This window comes from Leopardus geoffroyi, chromosome C1, assembly GCF_018350155.1.
Source record: "Leopardus geoffroyi isolate Oge1 chromosome C1, O.geoffroyi_Oge1_pat1.0, whole genome shotgun sequence".
In the NCBI taxonomy this organism is placed as follows: domain Eukaryota; kingdom Metazoa; phylum Chordata; class Mammalia; order Carnivora; family Felidae; genus Leopardus; species Leopardus geoffroyi.
This window is the reverse complement of record NC_059328.1, coordinates 98,371,572-98,391,034: the sequence shown is the minus strand read 5'-3', so window position 1 is coordinate 98,391,034 and position 19,463 is coordinate 98,371,572. Positions and strand designations below refer to the sequence as shown.

General features: G+C 47.2%; 1 protein-coding gene across 1 annotated transcript in view; it reads left to right on the top strand.

Moving 5' to 3' along the window:
• TSPAN2 (tetraspanin 2) overlaps positions 1–19,463 on the top strand; it is a 58,216-nt gene that overhangs the window by 17,690 nt on the left and 21,063 nt on the right. Inside the window, exons 3-6 of the mRNA XM_045478762.1 lie at positions 10,355–10,452; positions 11,991–12,065; positions 13,333–13,431; positions 14,694–14,765. Of these exons, the coding sequence (XP_045334718.1) occupies positions 10,355–10,452; positions 11,991–12,065; positions 13,333–13,431; positions 14,694–14,765 (344 nt within the window). The remainder of the gene's footprint in view (positions 1–10,354; positions 10,453–11,990; positions 12,066–13,332; positions 13,432–14,693; positions 14,766–19,463) is intronic.

Below are 19,463 nucleotides of genomic sequence, written 5' to 3'. Positions count from 1 at the left end.
CTGGGCTTGGGAAGGGGCCCAGTCTCCCCGGAGGGCCTCTGACCCTTGGACAAAGAGTTTTGTGCCAAGGACGGAGCGGAGGAATCTGCCATCGTGCTTAGCACCGAAATGCTCTTTTCCACTCACGTGGTTTCCAGGGAGTGCACACCCTTCCGTCCACAGCCAGCACGCACATTTAACATATTTCTCCTTGAGGCGCTCCTGGCTCTGAAAACCTCGTCTCCATCCCAGGGCAGGCCCCAGTGCCCCAAGACAAAGCTCGGCCTGTCCTTGTCCTGTGCCACCTCCCCGGGGATGCGCAGAAACAGTCAGGGGAGGGGAGCAGAAGGAATGAATCTCCCTGCCCCCCCCCCAACCCCCATATGCTGCTGGTAGTCCAGGACCTGCTTATTTCATACTTGTTCCCTGCAATGTCTGACTCGGTTCAGCATAGTCACACCTCAGCACCCTCTGGATTAGCCGGCGTGGTTTGATCCTGTTGTCCTGGGATTCTTGCCTCTCAGACATGTGCAGTAATAAACAGCAGACAACAATCACAAGCAAACTTAAGTGCTAACGAGTGGCCCAAGCATAACCACTGAATTAGGAAGTAGAAGGGGCGCCTGGCTGGCTCAGTCGGGGGAGCATGCAACCCTTGATCTCGGGGTCATGGGTTCAAACCCCGTATTGGGCATAGAGCCTATTAAAAAAAAGACGAAAAAAAGAGAAAAGATTGTGTGCGAACAGTGGTGGTGTATGTGCCTGTGACTTTAGCAGTCACATGAAATCAGCGTCACAGATTTAGGAGACACTTCTAATAGCCACCTGGCCGACCCAGTCAGAAGAACACGCTACTCTTGATCTCAGGCTCATGAGTGTGTGCTCCACGTTGGGCCTAGAGCTTACATTAAAAAAGGAGGAGAAGAAGAAGAAGAAGTGAGAGAAAACACTAGGGGCCGGCAGGACAGTCTCAGGTGGAGGGGGGCTTGAACGAGGCCTTGGAAGACAGGTGGGTTTCAGACAGACTGAATGAGTTGGGGAGAGCCTTACTCATGACTCGGAATTAGCACTGGCAAATATAAGGCAAGCAGTTACCCATCATTTTTCTCTCCTGGGGAAGTGATGGCTAATTGTTCAGGCTGCTCTCTTACCACAGTCTTCCTCACCTAGCCCCTCCAACCAACTATAGCTGATGCCCAGGCTCAACAATATTTTCTCTCCCTACTCTGAAGCCAGTAGTTACCTGATGGCGTAACGTGACATCCTTCCCAATAAAACCAGAAATCTTTTGCTCCTGAAATCCAGGCACGCAGTGGTTCAGGGTTATTAACATTCAGTCTGTCTTCTCTTCACATGCTGTTGGCTTCGCACTGGCACCCTATTTATCCCCTCTTCCTCGGGAGGGACTCTCAAGACTTTCCATCAAAAGCTGCATTTCTGCCTTCAGGTGGAAGCTGGGGGGAGTCCGCCCTTTGCTAGAACCAAACCATGGGAAACATCAACCAGTTCACTTACAGGCAGACCTTCTCCTTCAAGGTGTTTGGCAATAAGTAACTGCCTAATGCCCAGCCACCTACCCACCTCCTCACCAAGTTTGAGGTTGACAGATGTAAATCTCTATAATGCAGTTTCTGAGCTTGAACTGGAAATTTTCAGCACCAGTGAAGAAAACCCATTTTAAAAGGTCATGAAGGCCTGGGTTATGTGAAACACATGTAAGAAAAGCGGTCTCCCTTTCAATGATGATAAGCGTCTGGTTATCTAGTGATCTCTTCCTGGCTGTTTTAATTTGGGGGTGTCATCAACTGTGGGTTTATGCAGACATAGGTATTTATTCAAGCAGGGGTGCCTCTCTTCTTTCCATTTTCTTAGAGGTTTCTCCATTTGGGAAAAAAATATAACCTATTCATGGATGCATCACCCAGCATCTACAGCCGTGGGCACTGGAGTCACACAAAAAAGGATGAGAACGCTGTACTTTCTCCCACATATCTTTGCAACCTATTCGAAAAGACTCACGGAGTTAACAACTCAAATTCTAATGGAAACTAGCATGTAAATGCCAGCTAAGTGGTATTTGCAGTGGGTGAATCAGGGGTCATTCTAAACTGGTGAGGCAAGGATCTGATGTAGGTTTGAAAGGCCAGACTGTAATCAGTAAGTGGAAGCAAAATGAGGACGGTGAAGGTTGTGGGGCAAGACTGCACAAGGCATGTCCACGGGACAGTGACCAGTGAACCCAGGCTGGGCAGAGAACTCTGGTTGGAGTGTAACAGGTTGGGGCAAGGTGGGAAGTAGGACTCGAAGGGCCAGGGAGGGGGCGCCCGGGTCACTCGGTGGGTTAAGCATCTGACTCTTGATTTCAGCTCCGGTTATGTTCTCACGGTCTGTGAGATCGAGCCCCACGATGGGCTCTGCACTGACAGTGAGGAGCTTTCTTGGGATTCTCTCTCTGCCCCTCCCCTGCTCATGTGCTTGCTCTCTCTCTCTCTCCCGCTCAAAATAAATAAATAAACGTTAAGCAAACAAACAAAAAAAGAAGTGCCAGAGAGGGGGGAGGACAATCACAGAGGACCCTGAATGTCAAAACTTGTTAATTTGGTAATCAGTAGAGGAATAATTCAGGGTTTGGGGGAGGCATGATCAGCGCTGCGTTTGTTTTTGTTTATTTATCTTGAGAGAGAGAGAGAGAGAGAGCACAAGCAGGGGAGGGGCAGAGAGGGAGGGAGAGAATCCCAAGCAGACTCTGTGCGCAGAGCCCAGCACGGGTCTCAAACCCATGAACTGTGAGATAATGCCCGGAGCCGAGATCAAGAGCTGGACGCTCCACCAACTGAGCCACCCAGGTACCCTGGCAGTTCATTTTAAAGAGATTATTCTGGCAGCGGCAGAATGAGAGGGGAGATAGCCCATGCTAGGTTATTGACATAGGCAGACGTAGGACATAACCCTTGGGGGTTGTCAATAGTAGGGACTGTGAAGAAAGAGACAGGCAGATAAGAAATGTTATTAAACGTTATTATTAAACATTATTAAAGTCAGGAATAGAATCAAAATGACAAAAGATATCAGTGATAGAAGAGTCAAGCCTAGAAGTAATAATTAATGATTTGCAGTGGAAACTTGAGTTGCAGAAGGAAGGGATCCTGCTCAGAGAGAGGGGGAGGAATGTGGACCTGAGGTGAAAGCCAGTCTCGGGAGCAGCCTGTGTATGTTGTCCCGGAAACAAAGTGCTGATAGCAATTTCACAGGTGTACATTTGGGGCCAACAGAAGAGAACCTTTTTAATGATTTTGTAAACCAAAGAAGCTGAGCAGATTTCCACAGATAGAAGTGAGCTTTCCTCTACATCAGTATTTAACCACGAACGTGGCAAAAATCATAATGGAGTGATTATCAATTCGGGAGATTTCCTGTGCTGAGTAAGAGGGTGAAGAGGCTCCATACAGACATTCCTGATCCTATTTTTGAAACGAAAGCAAAATGAACTGCTCAAGATGCAAGAAATGTCATATCTTGATGGACGTATCTGTCAGGACCCTTTTCAAATCCAGTCACAGAAACTTGACTCCCACTGTCTTGAGCAGAACAGAAATGTCTGGACTCACAAAACTGAAAAGTCCAGGATCAGTACTCATCTCGGGGGTGCAGGTGGTGCGGTCGGAGCCCAGCCTGTACCCATCTCTTAGCCCTGCTCCCCTTTGGCTCCATTCTTGGGCGGGTTCCCATTAGACGTGACAACATGGCTGCTCCCAGCTCAGGTGCCATCTCCCGAGCAACACTGGCAACGGAGGTACATACTTCTTTCGTTCCAGCAGCTCCAGCCAAAGTCCTGAGCCTCACTCTTACTGGCAATCTTGGGTCCAGTGCCTGTTCCCACACCAGTTACTGGAATGGGCTTTTTGGCCGAGGCCTGGGCTTCATGCCTGCCTTAGAGGTTGAGGTGAGGCAGACCACAGGGACTGAGCGGAGAAGGTGTGTGTCTCTCACGGAGATGAGGAGGAAGTGAATTCAGGTTAGGGAAAACAACAGGCTATAAACTGGGCCTGAGGTCCATCTTGTGTGTTTTTAGTGGCCTGGGGCATGGATGTGGGTCTGCCCACCCTTAGTTCTTCCTCAGCCACACTTCCCTTCCCTGTGACTTCCCTTGAGTGGCTGGTGAAACGCTCACGGTCAGTGCTTGAAGTTCAGCGAAATGTGTTATCAAGAAACTAGAAACCAGTGGGTAGAGCAGCGGGGGTTGGCAGTCAGCCATGGTTTTCCAGCTCTTCGTGATGGGGCCCAGCCCACAACCCAGGTCTCCTTGTTTGTTTCCCCAAGTGGCTTCTCTGGTTAGAGGCAACAATAAAAAGTCCTGTGAAGTCAGAGATCTTTTCTTCCCTTTAAATATTCCTTCTAAGTGAAGCAATATAACCCACGTTTATAGAAGGCGATACTTCCTTCCTCAATAAATAATTTTCCAAATCGGAAAGATACCTGCTCTCTGGCAATCAAATGAGGAGAAAAGTACACCCAGACACCATTTATGGACTTGCATAGCAAACAGTGTGAGGTAATAGGACTTTAAAAAAGAAGCAGGCCCAGCTTTTGGAAAATCTCACTTCATGTCACAGGGTACCAGTCACTAATCTGTGTGTTTTCTTTGCAGAGTAAGTTCCAGAGCAATCAGCCCACCAAACTCTTATCACCCCTTTGTTAAAGAGCGTCGGTGAATGGCCTTGGCACATTCAAGTGGTTCTGAAAGAAACAGGGCCTCACAGCCTAGAGTCCGTCCCCTCTGAGAGGGACCTCGGGAGGACACGTGGTCTGGCTGCCTGCTTCTGGGCAAATGACTGCCATGCTTTGTAGGAGAACTTCCTCCGTCTTTGGGGGGATGCTTTCCTGTCTGGGATCCTTAGTTCTTTCTCCTTGTGATGGAAAGAGGCTCCCTTCCTGTGATGAAGATCTACCCTGATGTGAGCTGGGGACAGGGTGGAAAGGATCCAGCCGCAAGCCCTGGGGGGAACTGGCGCTGAGGGCAGGGCGTGAGGGTGGTCAGACTGTCTCCTGCCGCCCCTTCTCCAGGTCCTCTGAGTCCAGGCCGGGGTCTGGAGGCTGACGCAGGAAGTCTGTGTCCCCTGAGTGCTAACATGGACAAAGGAGAGCCTGGCAAGAGAGGCTTGGGTGGCTTGGGGCTTCCTGCACTCTCTCCACTGTAGTCTCTCTCAGTGAGCTCCAAGGGGAAGCTCTCCCACCCCCGTGTCTTCCAAACTCTACCCATCTGCCCCTCTGACTTCCTGTCAGTCTGTCTCTAGGGCTGCCCCGTAGAGGGGCAGATACCGCAGGGGGCTTCTTGGGGGGCAGGGAGGCCTCCCCTAAGCCCTTGGAAGCCTGGACAGATGGCATGTGCTGGAGAGCCTGAAGTCGTGTCCCGTGAGCAGAGGACGTTGGCAGGTTTTCTCCACGAAGGGGCTGCCCACACAGACAGCAGTCCTTTGGCCCTTCGGGGACACAGGCTGATTGCCTACAGCTGTGTCTCCCTGTTGAATTCAGAGTCCGGGAGCCTGGCTCTGATTGAGGGCTGGACGCAGTGCTGAACGCTGAGGAGCCGGCCTGCCTTTTCTCAAAACTCTGACTCACCCCGCTAATATTTTTTTTTCACTTCTTGGTTTTCAGTTGTACATGACGGTCATAGTGGCTGCAGAAGAGATGTGCCGTAGCTCACGTTGTTGAGACAATTTCCCTGAAGCCTTTTTTACAAGTCAGACTGTTATCCATACTGCAGATGACAAAACTGAGGACTAAGGGGAGGTACCTAAAGCTCAGTTGACAGGCATGGGTCTCTGGCTCCCAGCCCTGTATTTTCAGAGGAAAACCCAGACATCATCCACTAGAGACTCCTCAAGCCCTTCTCTCAAGGAAGAAGAAAGAACCCTCCTGACATTTATAAGTTACAAAGTTAACAGACTTCCAGCTGTGAGCTTTGTTCTCCTGCATTCCTACCGGAATTGCCCTGTAGGAGTTGGGGGGGGGGGGGGTGCCCTTTGGAATAGACTCCCTAGTTCAGTTCCAGTTTTGCACCGTCCATGAGCTGTGCAGTCGCAGGGAAGTGACTTAAACTGTCTGTGTCTCCGATTCCCCAGCTGCGAAATGGGAGTACCAGCACCACAGACGTCATAGCATGAGATGATTTAACACGTGAGCGTGCTTACACGCAGTACCTGTCGTGTAGCCTTGTTGTTTTGTGTAGGTAGGTTACCGTGTTCCTCAATCAAGGAAGGAGCCGGCCCACAGCCCACGGGATGCATGATTCCATGGGACGAAAAGAGAAGGAAAGAGAGAGAAAGGAATGGTTTAGGTGCCGGTAGTCAGTGAGAGAAGAGTTGACAGCATTGAGGCTTGTCAGACGGCAGGTTCCCGAGATGATGCCTGTCAAGGTCACAGTGCAGAGTCCGCACAGAGCAGGCTGAGGTTCCAGGAAGTGGCACCTGTTCCTCTAGCCCTGAATGACTCCATGACTAATACATGTTACGCTACTTAGAGCACGACTCGATAACCGATAGCTGCTGTTATTTAGCTAGAACCCGAGTCTTTACTGTCCCCATAAGCCAACTCCCATCCAATATTCCAGACGACAAATGGTCATTAGCCGAGTGTGTAAAACCATCTGCTGCCAGAAAGCCACTATAATTGATGACCAGGCCACTCTCCAGTCCCTAAAAGGGGAAGCCGTTTTGAAATGAGTTGATGCCGACAAGGCTTTTTGGAGGTTGCTGTCTCCTTTCCATGTTAACTAAATGGTGCTTCTGGCTTAAAAAGAAGAATCTGGAATGTAAGAAACGAGCGATGGAATCGTCAGAGATTTGGTGATAGTGTGTCACGTGAAGATCACTTGCATCACAAGGCCCAGCTATTAATGATAAAAATGCGTTTTCAAGGTGTTTACTCTTTTTTTTTTTTTTCAAATTGAGGGAAATAGGACTTGGAAGGCATAGGGGATTTTTAAGAAATCGGTAATACACTTGTCACACCAACCGCCTGAGAGGGAAAGGGTTCTACAGAAACCATCTTGGAATTCAAATGTGACTGTCAATCAACAGCTATTTTTTTAATGTTTATTTTTTGAGAGGGAGAGAAAAAGAGACCAGGCATGAGCAGAGGAGGGGCAGAGGGAGAGGGAGACACAGAATCCGAAGCAGGCTCCAGGCTCCAAGCTGTCACCACAGAGCCTGATGCGGGGCTCGAACTCACAAACTTTGAGATCGTGACCTGAGCCAAAGTTGGATGCTCAACCCACTGAGCCACCCAGGTGGCCAACAGCTATTTTTTGAGGGCCAGATCAGAAAAGGGATAAGGTGTCCTTGGAAGCCACAGGTGGCCTTATGGTGTGCAGTTTTACAACCAGACTGGGAACTGCTTTCCAGAGGCCTAAGGAATTCGTCTGATTTTCCCTTAAGCTCCAGCAAGCAGTGCTCATTTGGCACTGGGCTGAGTCATGTGGCCCACATGTACACAAACTGAGGTTTGCTGGGAGAGGCCTCTGAATTTGGAGCTGCCGGGTCAGTTCCAGGGTGTTTTTGCTCTGAGCTCTAGACTCTGACAGCCTAAGAATGGACTACTATACCAATCGGCAAATTTTCTTGGCGAGCTCGTATTATTTCAGAAGGGAGAGGATTGTTGCCCGTGGAACCGAGTGAGCCTGTTTGCAGTGGGGAACAACTGTGTCCTCCTCAGGCCCCTGTGCCTCTGTCCACTGCACCCCCGCTTCCTCAGGGGCACCCCTCTTTCCTACATCCCAGACTCTCAGGAACCCTTTCTCAGAGTGTGCAGCCATGCACTCATCTGCCCGACCTTGAGAGAGCCCACCCTGTGGCAGCTTCATGGAGGTTGGTTGAGATGTATTCCTAGCGTGTATCTCTAAGCAAAGATGGGCGATGGCAGACAGCCAGTCCAGAACTTCAGATTTGATATGTTCTTTCTTTATCCCCTCATCCAACAAACACTGATCAAGAATCCCGCCTTGTGTCGGCGTAGTCTAGATAGGGTGAATAAGGGTTGTTTGTGGACTTAAAATCTACAGAAGACAGACAAATAGGACAGCCTGCAAAAGCACAAAATGGAAAAGAGCTGGCCGGGTCAGATCACGATAAACTCCCCTGTGGCCAGAGCATGGGCTAGATAAGGATCAAGGTGAGCCCAGTCCCTAGGCTGTTACTGTAAGCAGAACCTGTAGAGTAGATCTTGTGGCAGTGGGAGACCATGACCGTTAAAAAATTTTTCTAATGTTTATGTTTTGAGAGAGAGAGCTCGAGGGGGGCAGGGGCGGAGAGAGGGGGACAGAGGATCCAAAGCAGGCTCTGTGCTGACAGCAGACCTGGGGCTCGAACCCACGAACTTTGAGATCATGACCTGAGCCCAAGTAGGATGCTCAGCCGACAGAACCACCCAGGTGCCCCCACAGTGAACATTTTAAATGGGAAATCAATATATTAAGGTAGCCCAACCATGAGATCTTCTGTGAGGGAACTGAGTACAGTGTTGCTGCCTTCCTGCAGCCTGTTCCAGTAGGGTGGGGATCAGGTCTCCAGTCCCGGGTGTCCTGCCTGGAGCCACCTTGCCTCTCTGACCCCCATCAGCAAAACAGAAATAGAACACTCGCCTTACCTTACGGGCTTGTTTGAGAGACCAGTAAGATGATGAAAGTGAAAGAGCTTCGAAAAATAAAATTTTTAAAGCAATAAGGTGTGTAGGCAGTGGAGCCAACAACAGTATTGTCTTTAACATGGTGTCGTTTCTCATTCCCACGTCCGTTCCACACTAAGTCAATTCTTTTAGCGAAAAGGGAAGGGGAGGGAGTGGCAGATCTGGCGTAGCAGGAAGTAAATAAATAACCTGCCACAGCACGGCAGGGCTTCCCCGTCCCAGGGGCCCCGAGAAGAGCTGGGGTGCTACAGGAAGCAGAGCTGCCTGGGTGTCACCCTGTCTGTGTCAGGGACCAGACAGATCTGCCCACAAACAACCGTCAGCACTGAGAGGGGCCCCCCGGAGGCACCCGGCTCAGGCTTTCCCCACTGAGGTGGGACACCGGCTGGCTCCCACCCTTTCGGTGACTGGGAGTGGTTTCCAGGTGACTCAGATGAATACAATGCAAAAAAATAAAATAGGGACAATTAGCATTACTCTAAGCAAGTCAAGTGCCAGGCCCCCACATTGTGTTCTGACTTATCTCCGGATCAGAAAAGGAAATAAGAAAGGGCTTGGCTTTATTTGTCTCCGAACAAGAACATTTCTGTCCTTTTCTTTCTCTGTGAGAACAGTGGTTCCTGTGGCTTGACTTCAGGACTAAGTGGGATTAGCGCCAGCAATGAGGCTGCTGGTATTACCGACGAGACAGGGCAGGGTAGGCTAACCATGATGAGCTAGCTTTAGAGGCACATGGGTATTTTTATCCCAGCTCTATCTTCTTGAGCAAATCACTTAACCATTTGGGGACTAGTTTCTCTAGAAAATGGATATAATGGTACCTGCCTCAGGAAGATAAAATTAATCAATCTGTGCCAGGTGCTGAAAACAGTGCCTGGAAAAAATAAGCCCTTAATAAATGTAGCTACTGTGGTATTAGGAATAGTATTTGGTGTGTATTAGCCTGTCCCCTCCTCTCATTGGCTATTTTCTTGGAACATTGCCACCTCCCATGTGTCCAGCGTTCGTGGTGACGCCCTCTACAGTTGGTGATTCTCAACCAAACTTGACTGCCTTATTCCTGTGTCTTCCTGCCCCTCTTGGTAACCAAAGACCCCCTGTTCTGCCCCACCCTGTCCCTGCTTCCCCATCTGTGCCTGGGCAGACCATCAGCCCTTTTCCCTTCCAGACACTTTGTCTTCGCAGCCTCTCCTGTGATGGAGACAGCCATTAATTCCAGAGTGCCGTGACGGCCCCAGGATCTCCTGGAAAGGTGTGGGTTTGTGTCCCAGCTCCAGCACTGACTCCTGACCACCCCTGGACTCACTGTACTACTTTCCCGCAAATTATAGTGATGCCCACTTTCCAGGGAAGGTAGAAATCTGAAAGGTAAAGTGCCCGGCATGTAGGAGGCACCTGGAGGGGATTAAGAGCATGAGCCGTGGAATTTGGACTAGTCACTGCCGCTCAAGTGACAGTGAGTAGGTCCCTTCACCTCCGTAGGTGTCAGCTTTCTCTGTCCACCGGGGATAATCGTACCCCCTACCTCCCAGGACCCTGGTGCGGGTTCTGTCAGGTGCACACTCAGCAAGCATTCAGCAAGTGCTCCCCATTATACTGTCAGCAGCCATGCTCTGCTCTGCAGGGACACCTGGCGCAGCAGGGGAGCAAGCGGGCTAGGTGCTCAGTGTCCCCTCTGACCTCTTCCCTGCAGGACTGTATGTACTGGTTGGAGCAGGGGCCCTGATGATGGCCGTGGGCTTCTTCGGGTGCTGCGGAGCCATGCGGGAGTCGCAGTGTGTGCTCGGATCTGTAAGTGGGGCATGTGGGAGGGGACTGGTCTGAAGGGCACTGGAGATCGGGCCTCCAGCGCCAGCTCCTCGGGCCCACTGAGACCTTGGCACTCGCTCCCTCTCCCTGAGTCTCCGTTTTCTCCATCTCTTGCTTAAGAATAATATTATCTTGGGGCGCCTGGGTGGCGCAGTCGGTTAAGCGTCCGACTTCAGCCAGGTCACGATCTCGCGGTCCGTGAGTTCGAGCCCCGCGTCAGGCTCTGGGCTGATGGCTCAGAGCCTGGAGCCTGTTTCCGATTCTGTGTCTCCCTCTCTCTCTGCCCCTCCCCCGTTCATGCTGTGTCTCTCTCTGTCCCAAAAATAAATAAACGTTGAAAAAAAAAATTTAAAAAAAAAAAAAAAAGAATAATATTATCTTTGTCCCTGCCTCATATGGAAAATATGAAAAAAAAAAATGAGGTCATTAGTGTGAAGATGTTTTGGAAGGAAAGGTGCCTAATAATTGTAGGGGGTAATTATGATTGTTCTTTCAAAAGTACTTCCCAGTGAGGCAGCTAAGATTCCTATAGCCAGGGAAGTGCTGTTATCTACAAGAAAAGAATTGCTGTTTGAGATCAATAAGTTAGCCAAACATCTCTCTTGTGGATTATTTTAACAAGCAGCCTCTGTCAAAAAAAAAAAAAAAAAGAACGAATTTCAGTTACTGCTATACACATCCAATGCCAGAGCGACCTAAGAGAAACAGGGAGAAGGAAGAGGGGTCAGAAGAGAGAAGGATTTCGTATTTCTCCATGTGGGGTCAGAAACAGCAATTTCAGAGGGCAGTCTCTCCTTACTCGTTGCAATCTTTGATTTTTAAACCGTGCCTGCTGCTTCTGATCTCTTGCTGTGTAAAATCTCTTAACTCATTTCCGCAGTCCTGCATTCTGCCTGTCTTTCCCCTGTTGCTGAGCATCTCTCTCATTTATCTCTTCACATAGAGCCGACCCAAGAGACCGGAACAGAAATCTGTCCGGGAGGCCACCCCTCACCACCACCCCCACTCCCCAGAGAAGCCCTCACAGGCCCCAGGCCCCACCAGTTGCTCCCTATCTCCTGGCCTTGTTTTAGATCTTCGTAGTATCTCTTTTGTTCAAGAATTCGTTCAGCGCATAGGTGCCAGGCACTGTTCTGAATGGTGGGATTTCTTTATCAGTGTCTGAAATTATCCAACTCACCTTTTTTTAGTGCTTTACTCCTTTATCATATTTACCATTTTCCAAGATGAGGCCCATGATCGCAGAGACGTTGGGATCTTACCTTATTCACCATTGAATACCCAGTGCCAAGGACAGTGCCTGGTGCAGAGTAGATGCTCAATAAACCATCACTGAATGAATCAATGAGCAAATGAACGCATAAACAAGCTCCAGGGGAGGGGGGGACAAATCCGTCCTACTAGATCAGTTCGAACGAATAATCTTGCCTCATGTTTTCCAAATGGAACTAGAATTAAAGAGGCCGAATACATTGAAAAGGTATTGAGTTAATGAAGTGAATGTTTTCTCTCCTCTATAGTTCTTCACCTGCCTACTGGTGATCTTTGCTGCTGAAGTAACCACTGGAGTATTTGCTTTTATAGGCAAGGGTGTAGTAAGTAGAAATTACATGCCATTTCTTTTTACGATGGTTAAAGGGTCTCTTTATGGCAAAGGATGTGAGAATATTACACCCACAATGGTATTACAAAACTAAATAACCCCCACGTTTCTCATTGGCACAGAATGTCTTAACCTGGAAATATCATGCAGACCTATGCGGGTGTATACACGTATGTGCACACATTTTTCTGAGGAGATAGTTCATAGCTTTCACTAGATTTATGAAAGGGGCTATGATTTTTTAAAGGATATTTATCTTAAGATTATCCTATTTGTAATGGGGAAAGGGGATAAATTGCATTCGTGAGAAAGAGGGATCAAGAGGAACATGCGTTTTTATCCCTTGTTGGACTAATATTTGTCCATAGGGCTCGGCCTGGAAAGAGGCCACATCATCCTTGAAGACTAAAGCCTGACCTGCTGTGTGCTGGTGAAGCCAGTCTCTTTAGATTTGTGCTCAAACTATAGGTGTCCAAAATAGGTTATCAGAAGAACCCACAGAGGAAATGTCCTTTTTAGAAGGTTAAAAACACACTGTGGGAAAGAGGGGAGTGAAAAGGAGGAAGAACGGAGTCTTAAACGTACTGTATTTCATGTAAATTCAAGTGCTATCAATATTGTGTTTATGAACTTACTTTAGATGTAAAAAAAAATGGTGAACATGTAGAATAAGTAAATATCACCTCCTTTGGAATGTTTCTGAAGTAGCTGGCTATATTTGCAGGTTGGAGGAATTGGATCTAATGACTTTTTGAGGTCTTTATGGATGTCAGATCACATGCCTTTATATCAGAAAAAGCATTCTCTACGTTTTCTACGATATTTATATGCTGAAACAGCGTTCCTCAGTCATGAGCATGTTTCAAACCATGTCATGAATAGACTTGAATACTTTTAACCAGTGGGGTACCAAGAATGCCTAAGTCCCCACTCGCTGTATGTCAGAATCTCCTGGGGAGGCCCCAGAGTCTGGGGCTCGGTGGATGCTGATGTCCATTCAGGTTTGAGAACCTCCACTTAAAGAAATCTTTCTAGGAAAGATTTCATAGGAAAGTTATTCTTGGTTAGTCTATCCTCCCATCTCCAGAAGGATCTGTGAAACTCCAGAATCTATAATCTATTCTGTAAATGCAGAATTGACTTAAAATACAGATAAACACAGGGACAGGCTGTATTTTCCAAGGGTAAGGAAGAGGGGGTTTTCCTTGATGAAAGAAGAATGTTTGGAACTTCCCACAGTTTTCCTGGTATTTTTTCAGGCTATACGGCATGTTCAGACCATGTATGAAGAGGCTTATAATGATTACCTGAAAGACAGGGAAAAGGGAAATGGGACCCTCATTACCTTCCACTCAACAGTAAGTAACTTTGCTTCTTCTTTAACATCATATCTTCTGAAGACCATGCATTAGTCAGGACCTCTCTCTTCACTTGGCTTAAAGATCAGAATAACTTTGGTGAAGCCATGCCGCAGCTGTATTTCAGCCCTCACAGGAGCCGCCATTGGCATTACGCGTAGAACCTAGCAGAGGAAGGGGCCTACCTGGCACCCAGCGTTCACCAGAGGAAGTCAGGGCATGTGCCCCAGAGAGACAAAAGGGCACAAAGAAGAGCACCCAGAAAGCAGCCCAAATCGGTTCTAAGCTGTCTCAGAGGGTGGCATGGTGGTGTCATAGAAGCGACCATGACCTTCAAGTCAGGAAAGCTCTTTCTAGCTGCAGCTCTGCCACTGAGCCTCTTTGTGACTTGAGCCACTTCTTTGCCTCCCTGATAGATAATCACTCACCTCCCCCATTTGTAACACAAAAGGGCACGAAGACAGCTATGCTCCCTTTATCCTAGAACGTTCTGTGGGACTGTGCTGTCAGTGCAGTGCTGAGGGCTGCACACAGCTAACCAACAAGGGCTTATGGATGATGGGCCAGGTCAGAGTCATCCTGATTTATTAACCACTGCCATATGGAGAAGTATCTCTGAACCCCTGGGCCAATTGCTTCCGGGTAGCCCCATTCCTGTTTGTCACAGGAATGTCCTGGAAGGTGCCAACCATTTATCCTGTTCAGCCTCAGCTGCCCCAGGGACATCAAGCAACACACAGTCTCCTTTGTCTTTGAAGAGCCAGCCCTAAGGCAGGACACCTATTTGCTGGCCTGACTTCATGCCCTGGCCTTTCAGCCCCTGGGGTTTATTTACTGTGGCCACTTCTCCTCTCTGTCCCAGACTGTCCCCAGTTAATGAGCCCTTCCTGAAACTCATAAAACTTGAGCTACTCAGCAGGGTAAGTTACTCCCAGGCTGAAATAAAGAATCTAAGGACCCAATTCCTGTCTAAAAAACAGCAATTTACACAAGACACTGTCATTGGCTTCTTGCTTTGTTTGGATTGCCTTGAGTCACTTCCCATCGTAAAACTCAGACAACTTTACCGAAGTTCTCTTCTTGTTTTGCTAGCATGGTTATGTGACTCTTCACTATCTTCCTAGAAATGGCAGTTTGGGTTGCAGAGATTGGCCCCATAGCTGCTTTGCTGCCTCAGTGCCCCAGTCCTCTGCTGTGATGCCCAGACTTATAGCTCCCACTCCTGCTTCCTGTGCCCTAAAAGCTGTTCTCTGACTCTCTAGTTTCAGTGCTGTGGAAAAGAAAGCTCTGAACAGGTCCAACCCACATGCCCAAAGGAACTTCTAGGGCACAAGGTAAGCTTCTCTACTAGGGTTCCCATCCTATCTATACTGTAAGATGGCTCTTGCCCTTGGGTATGATTCTAGCAGGCCATCTCCCAGTGGCTTCTGAGCCTCAGCTTTATTCTATGTAAAATACATGAAGCAATGCTGAGTCCTAGTCTCCCGGTCCCCTGGGAAATGATGGTAAGCTGACCTGCCCATAATGGTGCAAATGCCATAGCATTAATTAAACTCACCAGGGCCAGAGGTGTGCACCCTGAGAACGTTGCCCCACCCACCTCTCCCTGGAAGTCACTGATGAATGCTTCATTTAGCAAGTGAAGGTGCCAGGTTCTGAAAACCTGTGCCATGTTTTGTGCCAGGTTCTGAAAACTCTGAGATGAAACATGGCTCCTGCCTCAGTGGCCTTGTAGACTAGTCAAGGGAGATGGTGTATGCGTGAAGCCTGTAAAGAATACAATGTAGACACAGAAAGCTTCACAGAAGTTGAGATCCTTGAGCTGCATTTTGACAAAGGAAGGTCATTCTGGGCCCATAAAGCAGCAGGAACAGAGGCATGGCAGTAGGGAAGTCCAGGACTGCAAGACAGTAGGGAGTCCAGAGGGGATGGTGAGGGACATTCTTGGGCAAGGCAGACAAAGGCGTGATTTTACACCTGGAAGTTTGGGAAAGGTGTTGCTTTTAGCAGAGGATTATCATAGTCCGTTTTGCATTGTAGAAACAGTACTCAGGCTGCTGGGTGTGACAGGTAGCATAGAAGGTTGGGGAGTGTTGGAGGGAGGCCACGTAGGTGCCACTTGTGGTCACCTTGGTAAGAGAGGATGAGGAGCTAATGCAAGTCACGAGCAGTAGGGATGGAGAGGAGGCAGCCGATTCAGAAATGTTCGGAGGGTAGAATCAACAGGCCTGGCCAATCTCTTGTGTGTGAGTGGGGAGTGGGAGGAAGAAGCTAAGACGTCAGACTTCTGCTTGAGCAGAATGGGTGGATGGAGACTCTGCTCCCCGTGAGAGGTGCATGGAGGGAAAAGAGCACATTCCGGGGCAGTTTTGGCCAAGTTTGCACTTAGGTGCCTGTGGGACTTACATGTAATCTGAGCCGAAGACGGGTGTAGGAATCCCAGCATAGCGGTGGTAGCTGAAGCCGTAGGAGTGGCCTCACCCAGGGAGAGTGTGTGGAATAAGGCAGAGGTGGGCTGAAAACCCTGTCTTTTAAGGGTAAGCAAAGGACAAGAAGCCAGAAGAAGACTGTGAAGGAGGAGTCGAACTGGAGAGAGTCCAAAGACAGTGGCGCCTGGGAAGCAAGGGAGGAGATGGTTGGTCCATAAAGTTCAATGCTGGGAAGAAGACAAGGCAATGAAGGCTGGAAATAATGTGTTGGATTTGGTCTTAATCATTAATGATGTTTGCTCTGCAGTTTCAGCGAAGGGGATGGGGGGGAGCACAGATGCCATGTGGGACATTAGGGGAGAAATATGAGAATATGGGGACAATGACATGGATGCTTCTAAGCAGGCAGCTGTGAGGAGACTGATGAGATCTTAGCTCCAGCCTGTGTCCTGAGTCCTGCATTGGACACTTAGTGACTCCCTTTGAGTTGGAGGACATGAACAAGGCACAGCCACTGCCCTCAAAGTGCTCAGCGGCTGCCGGAGAGACCCGCAGGGGAGCCGGCACCACCACTCGGTAGTACAAGAGTAAGGCTGCGTGACAGGGGCATGCGATTGAAGGGTTGCGGGAGACCCTCCTGATGTGTGATTCTTTTTTGTTGGTGTTCAAGTATCGTTAACGGAACAGTCTTCACTTAGTTTCAAGTGTACCATATAATGATTCAACAATTCTGTGCATTACTCGGTGCTTGTCACAGGTGTACCTCTTGGGGCACCTGGGTGGCTTAGTCGGTTTAAGCATCCGACTTAAGCTCAGGTCATGATCTTGCAGTTCGTGGGTTTGAGCCCCGTGTCGGGCTCTGTGCTGACAACTTAGAGCCTAGAACCTGCTTCGGATTCTGTGTCTCCCTCTTTCTCTCTGTCCTTTCCCTGCCCATGCTCGCTCACTCTTTCTCCCTCTCTTAAAAATAAATTTAAAACGTTTAAAAAAAATTCTAGGGGCACCTGGGTGGTTCAGTCAGTTAAGCATCCGACTCTTGGTTTCAGCTCACGTCATGATCTCACAGTTTCTTGAGTTAGAGCCCCACCTCTGGCTCTGCACTGACAGTGTGGAGCCTGCTGGGGATTCTCTCTCTCCCTCTCTATCTGCCCCTCCCCTAGGTGTGCTGTCTCTCTCTTAAAATAAATAAATAAACTTAAAAATTAGTTTTTAAAAATTTCAACAAGTGCACATCTTAATCCCTGTTATCTATTTCACCCATCTCCCTACCCACCTCCCCTCTGGCAACCACCAGTTTGTTCTCTGTATTTAAGAGTCTGGTTTTTGTCTTTTGTTGTTGTTGTTGCTTGCTCATCTGCTTTGTTTCTTAAATTCCATACATGAGTGAAAGCGTATGGTATTTGTCTTTCTCTGACTGTGTTTCTCTTTTTCACTTAGCATTATACCCTCTAGGTCCATCCACGTCGTTGCAGATGGCAAGATCTCATTCTTTTTTATGGCCGAGTGATATTCCATTGTGTATCTATACCACATCTTCTGTATCCATTCATCTGTCGATGCACACTTGGGCTCCTTCTATATCTTGGCTATTGTAGGTAATACTGCAATAAACATACAGGTGCATATATCTTCTTGAATTAGTTTTCCTTGGGTAAATATCCGATAGTGGAATTACTGGATTACAGGGTAATACTTCATATTGTTTCCACAGTGGCTGCACCAGCTTCCATTCCCACCAACAGTGCGTGAGCGTTCTCTTTCTCCACGTCCTCATCAGCACTTGTTTCTTGTGTTTTTGATTTCAGCCATTCTGACAGATGTAAGATGATATTTCATTGTGGTTTTGATTTGCATCTCCCTGATGATGAGTGATGTTCAGTTCTTGCATGTCTTCTTTGGAGAAATGTCTATTCAAGTCCTCTGCCCATTTTTTAATTGGATTGTTTGGGGTTTTTTGGTGTTGAGTTCTCCAAGTTCTTTATATAGTTGAGGTATTAAGCCTTTTTCAACTATGTCATTTATAAATATCTCCTCCCATTTGGTAAGTTGCCTTTTCGTTCTGTGATTGTTTTCTTTGCTGTGCAGAAGCTTTTTATTTTGATGTAGTCTCCATAGTTTAATTTTGCTTTTATTTCCCTTGCCAGAGGAGAAATATCTGGAAAAATGTTTCTATAGCCAATGTCAAACAGATTCCTGCCGTGTTTTCTTCTTGGAATTTTATTTTTCAGGTCTCACTAAGTCTTTAATCCATTTTGAGTTTATTTTTGTGTGCGGTGTAAGAAAGTGGCCTCATTCCATTCTTTTGAAAATGTAGCTGTCCAGTTTTCCCAGCGCTGTTTGTTGAAGAGATGTCTTTTTTCCATTTTGTATCCTTGCCTCCTTTGTCATAGATTAGTTGACCATAAAAGCGTGGGTTTATTTTTGGATTCTATTCCGTTCCATTGATCTGTGTGTCTGTTATTGTGCCAGTACCATACTGTTTTGATTCCTACAGTTTTGGAGCATATCTTAAAATCTGGGATTCTTTCTTCAAATCGCTTTGGCTATTTAGGGTCTTTTGTGGTTACAAATTCCAGGATTATTTGTTCTAGTTCTGTGACAAATACTGTTGGTATTTTGATAGGGATTGTATTAAATCTGTAGATTGCTTTGGAGAGTATAGACATTTTAGCAATATTTGTTCTTCCAATGCATGAGTATGGAGTATCTTTTCATTTGTTTGTCATCTTGTATTTATTTCATCGGTGTTATATAGTTTTTGGAATATAGATTTTTCACCTCCTTGGTTAGGTTTATTCCCAAGTATTTTATTATGGGTGCAATTGTAAATGGGATTCTTTTAATTTATCCTTCTGTTACTTCGTTATTAGTGTGTATAAATGCAACAGATTTCTATATATTGACTTTGTATCCTGCAACCTTACTGAATTCATTTATCCATTCTGGTAGTTTTCCAGTGGAGCCTTCAGGGTTTTCTGTGTATGGTATTGCATCATCTGTAAATAGTGAAAGTTTTACTTCTTCCTGACAAATTCAGATGCCTTTATATATTTTTGTCTTCTAATTGCTGTGGCTAAGACTTCCAGTACTATGTTGAATAAAAGTGGTGAGAGTAGGTAAAAAAAGAAAACAATGGTAGGAGTGGATATCCTTATCTCGTTCCTGATCTCAGAGGAAAAGCTCTCAGTTTCACCATTGAGCATGATGTTAGCTGTGGAGTTTTCACATATGGACTTTATTATGTTGAGGTATGTTCCCTTTAAACCTACTTTGTTGAGGGTATTTATCATGAATGGATGTTGTACCTTGTCAAATGCTTTTTCTGCATCTATTGAGGTGATCATATGGTTTTTATCCTTTCTCTTACTGATGTGATGTATCACATTGATTGATTTGCAAATATTGAACCACTCTTGCATGACAAGAATAAATCCCACTTGATCGTAGTGAATGATTTTTTTAATGTATTGTTGGATTTTGTTGCTAGTATTTTGTTGAGGATTTTTGCATCTTTGTTCAACAGAAACATTGACCTGTAGTTCTTTTATTTTGTAGTGTCTTTGTCTGGATTTGGTATCAGGATAATGCTAGCCTTATAGAATG